Consider the following 9,164-nt stretch of genomic DNA (forward strand, 5'->3'; position numbering starts at 1 on the left):
CCCATCTACCCTTCCTCTGCCAGCACTAGTTGTGCCACTAGGGAATTTCATGCATCCCAGAAAAGATGTCTGAGCTGGCAGAGGTAATCAGCCAGGGTGTCTTGAGGGATGGCTCCTGTCCCACCCTATGCTGCAGGGCAGAGGTGCAGCCAAGGGCAGCAGATAAACAGGTGCCCCACGTGAGCCCCAGTCGACTTGCTTCTTCCACCTCCTTGTGGTGGATTCCTTGACCTGAGTGTAGAGCTCCAAGGAGCTCTATAAAATAGCAGACACCTGACGGTTCTGGCTGCTGAGGTCACCGCTTGTGGCTGCTCACTTTGTAAATCAGTTCCTGTACCAGACCCAGATGGGGGCCTGTGGTCTCTATTACGGGACACTGAACCACAGGAAAGACTCCATCTGAGCCCTGAACAGGCCACAATGACATCACATGTGTTCGCTGAGTTGAGTTTGCCTTGTCAGGAAACAAAAATGTAAACACCAGATTTCTTAATTTATAGTACTCTGAAAGTTGATTCCATATTCATGTTACATATTGAAAAAAAATCTCCTGGTGGTTTTGAGTGGCCTTAAGAATAGAAATGGTGCAGAAGCTAAAGAGGAAGCTGAGGGGACAAAAAGGAAGGGAAAGAAAAGTCTCGGGAGAGAGGGGAGCCACTGGGTGCCAGGACGGAAGGAAGGGGTGGGGAAGACAGAGAGATACTAACCATGGCTCCTCCAGAGAGCCTCTGGGGTCCCCAACACTTCACATCTTCCCAGATACCCACACACCTCTGTCCCAGGGGTTCTCTGGGACAGGCTCTTCTCAAAGAGCCCACAGCCCAGACAAGGACAGAGTATAGAAAAGTACTCCCCTGATTCATCACAACAGTGATAATTCTCCAAAGAGAGCTAAGGCCAGGGAGGAGACCTCCAGCAACTCAAGCTCACCTTGGTGGGCAGAGTGGGGTTCATTACAGCTAGGCCTTTAGGGTGAGTCCTCACCATGTATAAGGTAGGGGGTTCACCGGGAACATGAACCAGATTACCTTCTCCTTTGCTTGTCTCCATCCATAAACAAGGCTAGAGAAGTTGCTGGGGCAGGGCACCAAGTTTATTTATGACCAGCTCTTGACAGAAGACAAAGCCAGGCTCTCAAAGAAGCCACTAGCTGGGGAGCCAGAAAAGATCAGGTAGGTGAGTCCTCCTGAACTGTGAAAGCCAAGAACTGACCACTTGTCCCTAAAAAACAATGATCGGGACAGAAGAATACAAAACTACAGGACAAGTGGGAGAGAGGGGGATGCATGTGCTGACTTTCCAAAGCAAATTCCAGAAACACAGCTATGGCACCCCTATGTGAGAAGCAGGTATGGGAAGAGAAGGGAACAGGAAAAGCACCCATTCCCACGCTAGGTACAGATTCCTGGGGTGAGGTCCTTCCAACTGGTTAAAGTAATGTGTTGATGTGACAGCTGTTGACACCATAACAAGCTGTTGCAAGGAGAGTGATGTGAAAGCAAGACTTAAGAGTTGTTACGGAGGCTGGAGAGTTCTCAGTGGTTAAGAGCACTGGCTGCCCTAATAAAAGACCTGGGTTCAGTTCCCAGAACCCATGTGGTGGCTAACAGTCATCCATAACTCCAGTTCCAGGGGAATCTGAAGCCCTCTTCTGACCTCTGCGGCATTGCACAACACAGGTGCACTTACATATATGCAGGCAATACATTCACACACATAAAATAAAATTAATTAATAGAATGTTTTTAAAAGAATTGCAAGGACTAGAGAGATGGCTCGGCAGTTAAGAGCACTCACTACTCTCCCAGCAGGAGTCAGGAGGCTCACAAACTCCTGTAACTCCAGCTTCTCCAGCACCTGTACACACACAGCACTCACTCACAAAGATATACACATATGTATGTATACATAAATAAACGAATAAAAATAAATATTTTTTAAAAGACTTGGGAGTTGGAGGAGACAGTATTTCTGTCCTTTGCCCCCCCCATACACATACATAACTTCCCTCCATGCTCTAGAATCAAACCAAAGGTCCAGGCAGCCTTCATCTAATGTAAACCAAAAGGGAGTCACTGGGCATGGTGGCATACACCTTTAATCCCAGAACTCAGCTCTTGGGAGGCAGAGAAAGGCAGATTTCTGTGAGACCAAGGCCAACCTGGTCTACTAGTGAGCTCCAAGCCAGCTGGAGCTACAGGGAAACCCTGTCTCAAAAGCCAAAACCAACCAAACAAACGAGACAGTGACAGAAAGGAACAGATATGGCTGAAAACGGACTTGTTTGGGGCTTCTCTCCCCACCCCTACACCCAGATAGCAGCTGTTTCAAAGTATTCACCTACAGAGAGCAAAAGAATCCAGTGGTGTTCTGCCATTGGTATATACCATATTCAGTGACATCACATTAATAAAATCAAGCCTGATAGAAATGTTTACACCACAGACACGGGCAAACACTGTAAGTCAGATCATCCCCCGAGGGCCAGTTGTTAAGCATTTCCCAGCACACGCTGAACCCATCTCACCTGATCTGGACTTTCTCTCCACAGTGAATGGGAAGGCCACAGTCACCATTGAGAGCTGTGCCCCAACGCTGTTCATGTTCATGCTCGATGGCAAGCAGGAGCATGGGCTACTGAGCCTCAGGAAGAATGGGATGAAGTTGGAGGTGTACCCTCCAACCATGGGCACCCATAAGCTGCAAATCTTTGCCAAAGGCAACTCTGACATCTATAGCTCAGTGCTGGAATACACACTCAAGTGCAACTATGTAGACCTGGGCGTGAGGCTGCCAGCCGAGCTTCACCAGCCCGTGGGGCCTAGCTGGTTCTCAGAGCAGATGGGCATCCTGAAGCCCTCGCATCCTGACCCCATCATCCACACCAGTGACGGGCGCTGCTCCATCAGCTTTGCCGTGGAGGAGGGCATCAGCGTCCTGGCTTCCCTCCACGGAGATGACGGCCCCATCACCGAGGAAACACAGCGGCGATACATCTTCCAACTGCATCGAGAGAAGAGGACAGAGCTAAAAGTCCAGCTGCCTCATGCTGGCAAGTTTGCCCTCAAGATTTTTGTGAAGAAGAGGCAGGAGCCAGGCAACTACACGTTTGTCTTCAATTACCTCCTGTGCTGCGCCAACACCAAAGTGAACTGGCCCATGTTCCCGGAGAGCTTCGGCAACTGGGGGCCTGACAATGAGCTGCTAGAGCCTCTGTCTGGGGTGCTTCCTGCCAACCGTAACGTCCCATTCAAACTGAAGCTGCATGGTATCGCCAAAGCCCTGGTGAAAGGGCAGGACACATGGCCCCTGACCCTGAACCCCGAGGGCTACTGGGAAGGCAGCTGCAGCACAGCTGGCTGCCAAGAAGTTTACGTCATGGTGCTAGAGAACGCCAACCACAACTTCTACTCCTACATCCTGAAGTACAAAGTGAATACCCAGTGAAGGGCTCCACACTCACAGCCTCCGAGGGCCAAGGCCAGCCCAGCACAGGGACCGTGCCTGTGAAGGGCAGAGAGCCTGGGACACCACTAGTCTGCATGAAATCACTTCTAGGCTTCTGCCTCGGCCTCCCACTCCACCACAGGCACTGAGATGTCTGTGCTGCTAAAGGCTTCACTCACTGTGGCTGAAGGGACAGGGGTGAAGGCCCTTTGGAAGAAAAAGGTGCTATGTAAATCCAAGGTATTATGAACTGTACACCCATGCCCATGCCGGCTTTTGTGTTAGTGCTGTTGTTGTAGATTTGGTGTGGAAAAGCGGGGGTGTTGTCCAGGTTGACAGCTTTCCACATGATGCTTAGCGAATTCTCCTCCTCACCCCAGGAGAACATGAGGTCTGAGGCCGAGTCTCATCAGACAGCCCCTTCTAAGGACAGTGTTTCTCAGTTCCTGAACCCCAGGGAATGTTGGGCCTGCCCATCTTCCACATTCCTACTGACTCCTCATTAGTTACTTCCTGCCCTTCAGGAGTCCTGCAAAAAAGGAGGTATTTAAAAAAAAAACAAACCCAGCTGATCCACAGCCAGCTGGAGGCTGAGTATCAATGCCTGTGAGTCACCCAGATATGGCAAGGGCAGAAAGCAATAATGTGTGTGAAATGAACATCCTGGGTGGGGACCAGGGATGGAATGGTACCACTGATCCTGCAACCCATGCCTAACAGTGACAGGCCCCTGACTGGGTGCCCCTAGTGTCTGGGGGGGCCCAGAGCCTGAGTTCAAGCCTGTCCTCATTTTCACAGGAGCCTGTTGAGAGCCTGACTGATGAACTTGAACAGAGATTTGGGCCCTGGGAAAGGGATGAGTCCCAGAGAAACTACAGCACTGCCAGGGACAGTGCATAACAGCAGGATATCTGTTTCTCTGAGATGACAAACCTTGCCCTGAGTTCAGCCTTCTGTTAGGGACTGTTGAGGGCCTCTTGCTTGCTCAGGCCTGTCCTGAGAAGCCTCAGCTGCCCAGCTGGCCCTCAGAAGCACCTGAGGCTAGCCGTTGCCATGACAACGACTGAGGGAAAGACTGCAACGTGGAGGGAAGAAGGCCCAAGAGAGGCCCAAAGAGGCCACTGCAATACCATCCCAGCGCAGGCATGCACTCCCGGGTAGTAACTCCTGGGTTCTGGGACCCTGTTACCTCTGCCTATCACAGGGTCCCCATCACCTCTCCCTGACGGACACTCCACATGCCGTCAGGCTTAGCTGCAGCCAGGGCCAGCCTGACATACTCTCTACATTCAACTCTATCCTAAGCAAGTGTTCATCAGACAGTAAGTGCCTGGCCTTGTGCTACAGAGGTGAACCCAAGGGGCTCAGGGTGTGGGAACAGGAGCCTTCCCCACCTGAGCTTCTCTGAAGACCCAGGCCTCTAGGACTTCAGTCCTTCATCCCCTAGGGTCCTTCCCCATGAGTCCCCACTGCTGTGCAGCTGGTACCAGGTATCCAACCTCCACCAGGCTAGGTGGCCTTGCTTATGGCGGGCATACTTCCTGGGGGTAGAAATGCCTTGGCTTATGTGCAGTGCCCTCTGACAGACTGGGCTCCTCAGCACAATGTCACTCATGCCTCACCACTATCCACCGCCACAGGTAGAGTTTGCACAGCACAAGGAGAAAACAGCCTTTTCTCACCCCTTTTATTTTTATGGGCTTAAAAAAATGTGCTATGTTTTAACAAAATAGTAAGTGCCTTCTGTGATTCCTGTCACTCACTGGACAACAATGCTGGCTGCCACTATGGAAGACAACACCCATCTCTTTCAAAACAGCACAATCCATTTTGGAGCTTGTAGAAGACACCACTATGCAAAACGGGAGCTGTCCTCCCCGGGAGACCCAGGCCCGGCCTCTCCCAGCTCCTGCCGGTCATCCCACGCCCCGCCCTGCTCACTTAACCAGGCAACCCCTTTGTCAAGACAGCTGCAGGGGCAGTCAGAAAAACGCCTGCATTTCTTTCCACGACGTGAAAATACACGAAACTAAATCCAGCCTTCATGAATTTTTACACGCATGCTGCTCAGGCTGGAAATTTGGGGTTGCATTTTGAAGGCTTTTATTCAAATCCCCATCTTTGTCTCCTGGTGGACGGGTCCCAGTTGCTAATCGAATGGCGCGCGCGCCCCCTGGTGGCTGATGTGAGAAGTTGCTAGCGTTTTGCAAAGCTCCGAGTTTGTTCAAGATCACTAGGTGCTTTCTCCTGGCTTCTTGGCATTCCCTAGTGCGCACAGACTGTGAGACGAGCCTTGGGGGACTTCCTGGCCTGGCGTGGTGAAAAGACATGAAATGTGATAAGAATTTAGAAGTGGTTTGCCCGGAAATCCTTTACCCCCGGACACAGGCCTGGCCAGGATAACTTTGATCACAGGCATTGCTGTACCAATGACGGGCTGAAATTGATCAAACTCAGCATTTTGCCAGACAAGTCCCAGGATGGGTGCCAGAGTGTAGGAGGATGGGGCGCGGTGGGGCAAAGGGCCGCAATTAACTTCTTTTCAACTTGCTTCAAACGTGCCACCAGAGCAGCTGGACTGTTTTCTGTATGATTGTGAATATCTGTGAGTTCCCCATATGTTACATTGTCCCACCAGGACAAACTGCTCATGGCCCGCTGAGATTAAAAGAGACATAAATAGATTAACTGAAGCATGAAGGATTTAGGCTAGACATAAAGAACTATTTCCTGTTGTGAAGCAGGAGGGACATGTTGCCAAAAAAAAGTCTGCGAAATTCTCAAAAGACTTGAAAAGGAAAGAAATTTTCCCAGTGGTCTGCCTCCCTTACTTGAAGGTTTGGGTTCTCTCCACACTAATTAATTCTTGAACTACACAGTTTGGCCCACAGCGAACACAGGGTTAATGGTAGCACCACAAGGCTTGCTACTGGCAGTGTTTTCAAAGGCGTATGGGTTCGCTGCTGCACTGGCTCCTCTGAGGTCTATAATTTCTTTTCATTTGTACTAAGTAGTTGGAAATCTTCAGAGGTGATTACTTCTCATAACGTGCGCACTGAGTTATGTGGGCCTCTGGCTGTTGGAGATGCTGTCCCCCACACTGTTTCTGGAGTTGTTTTTCAATAAAATTTATATTCATTTTTATCCAACAATGTAATTATCGATCCATCCTTATCACTGCTCTCACAAGGGGGACGAACAGGAGAGGAAAGGAAAAAAAAAAAAAAAAAACAAGAAAAAAAAGCACTTTCATGTTCAAAGAGAGCTCTAGAAAAAAATCAATGTCCCTGCCATTTGAATGTGATGGTGAGATGCAAATGGGATGTCGGGCAAATAGCTGTTCCACATTAAAGAAAACGTAATTAGGTCAGCTCCAGCCCTCCGCAACTCAGGCGCCTTTGAAGAATACGAAGACAGTGTTTCTTTCATTGAATCTTGTTTAACCTGAGACATTTTAAAGTCAATCCAAATTTCTTTTTATAGTGGGAGGAAAAAATTGTGCCAAAAATTTGCCTGTCATCCTACTTTTTTTTATTTTGAATTTGTAATATATATTTCTTAATATCCGTACACATGCAAGAAACTTTCCAGGTTACCTAAACTGATTATTCATAAATTAGACATTTAGGGGACAAGAGGAAAAAACGAAAATCCAGACAGCTCTGAGAAGCTGCTGTAACCATGGAGACTATTCTCATAGCCGTAGTGTGAAGGACAAAAGGAACTTGTGTTCCCAAATCTGGGCTTACCGTGTTTCTCACCGCTAGACACAAAAATGAGATGCAGTGTGCTTCTCCTTGGGATGGGGGTTCTCAGTGGACTGTGGTCCATTCCCTTTAGCAACTCATTAATGGGAAGTCAGAACAAATGGTCTTCCAGTCCTCCACACAATAGAAGAAAGAACTCTAGAATTATCAGAACAGCTTGAAAATTCCCACCCAGAGGCTGGAATAGATGACCTCCAATGTCCCTTCCAGTCGGCAGAGTTTGTGAAGCTATGTCTCTGTGAACAGATGCTGGCAGGTTCCAGCCTGGACTTGTCAGTGAGGGAACATCCGAAGGGCCCTGCTGCATTAACAGCCTGCTCCCTGAGCCCCTGGCATGCTCTACTGGGGGGGGGGTCCCTCTCTTGTCTAAGGGCAACAAGATGCAGAGAGCCCAGCAGATGGACTAAAGGGAAGTAGCAGCCAAGGCAGGATATTGGTTCTCTCTGATTTTGCAAAGAAAAATAAAGACTTTGGACATGACCCATGGATGTCTCCATGAAGCCTCTCTTCTTCTCCAGGTTTCCTCCAACTCTAGGCCCTCAACTCAGAAAATGCATCCGTATCTACCCAAATTCCCAAGGAAGGCCAAGGTGATTCTGTCTCAAGGAACAAGATGGACGACTTGAAGTCCTCAGCCTCCACACCTATATGCACACACATACATTTAATGCAGTTAAAGAGGAAAGGCTAGGACAGTCCCTGAAGGTGCCCGCTGCCAGGAGCTCTCAACTAATTGCACTCCAACAGCTAATTAACAAGTTCTTTCCAGAAGAAAGACCTCAACAACCTGTCTTGGCCACTCTGTCAAGGATTTAGGAAAAATTGGGTGAAGGTTCTGGAAGTAGGAGGTGCATAGTCAAAGCCATTTGGGACCATGAGTGAGCCTCCAGAAGATGGTTTGTGGACTCCGAGTAGGGCCACCCTGGGACAGGAGAAGTGTGACTCCTAAAGGCCTACCTTCAGGAACCTATGTTCCCTTACATCTCCTCCTTGGCTTTTTGTCCTTTTCACCCAGATTGGGCTCAGCGCTATAGTCTATGCTACGCTTATACGTAAGACCTCCAGTGGCTCCGAATTGTCTGAGGATGAGCTCAGTCCCTGTCCGGCTTACACCACTTTCTCAACTTTGTCCCCCAAGACTGTCCCTAAGAGAGCTTAGAATAAGCAGTGTGAGACATCACAGTCTGCAGACCCTCACACCACCGTGCTTTTGCACATGCTGTTCCCTGTTGTACAGACTCCTGTCATGCTGACATTCTTCCTTCCTTCTCCCTGGTCTTCAGGAACCAGGTCCTTCCCATCTCCACTTCCAACAGATCTTCCTCAGCCCTCCACCACCCCGCCCCATGTGCATTACCTGCATACCCTCCATGTTCACACTACACTTATGGCTCATCTGTTACCCAGAACTCTTAAGGATTCTGTGATGAGTGGGCCCTGGATGGTTCATCACTGGGCTATGAATTCTGGGAGCACACACTTTGGTTCTCCCTCTTGACACAGACAAGGTGTTTGAGAAACTCTCTGTGTCTCCACAGAAAAGCGAAGAAGGATTGTGACGAGGGCTGTGCGTCTACACAGCCAGCAGTCCTTCCGTGCACATCCATTGAAGCATGTTCTCACGTTCCCAGAACTGGCCCTCATGGCTTTGCTCAACTCCGTTGGCACATCCAGGATTGAGAAAGAGAACCCAAGAATCTCAGAAAAGGGTCCCAAGCCAGGAACCTGGGGCAGAGGGAGACACTGGAACAGTTGCCTGGGGAAGGCTGAGGGCTAGTTAATGGTGACCTTCAAAAAAAGTAAGAGACCCCTTTACCTAAATTTTTTTCCAAGACTCTCAAAGAAGACACACATTTACTCTGTAGAAGGTGACTTACACAGGATTTCTATGTGACAGAAGGGTGACTGTCATCCCCCTGACACTGGATGGCAGACGATGCTCAGAGACAC

The 9,164-nt window shown here is 49.3% G+C and overlaps 1 protein-coding gene across 1 annotated transcript in view; it reads left to right on the plus strand.

The window, feature by feature from the left end:
* Positions 1-6,590, plus strand: part of Ky (kyphoscoliosis peptidase) — a 51,918-nt gene extending 45,328 nt beyond the window's left edge. Inside the window, exon 11 of the mRNA XM_008848546.2 lies at positions 2,552-6,590. Within this exon, the coding sequence (XP_008846768.1) occupies positions 2,552-3,447 (896 nt within the window). The 3' untranslated portion in view covers positions 3,448-6,590. The remainder of the gene's footprint in view (positions 1-2,551) is intronic.
* The last annotated feature ends 2,574 nt before the right edge of the window (positions 6,591-9,164 follow it).

Source organism: Nannospalax galili, unplaced genomic scaffold, assembly GCF_000622305.1.
Source record: "Nannospalax galili isolate Female #2095 unplaced genomic scaffold, S.galili_v1.0 scaffold1264, whole genome shotgun sequence".
Taxonomy (NCBI): domain Eukaryota; kingdom Metazoa; phylum Chordata; class Mammalia; order Rodentia; family Spalacidae; genus Nannospalax; species Nannospalax galili.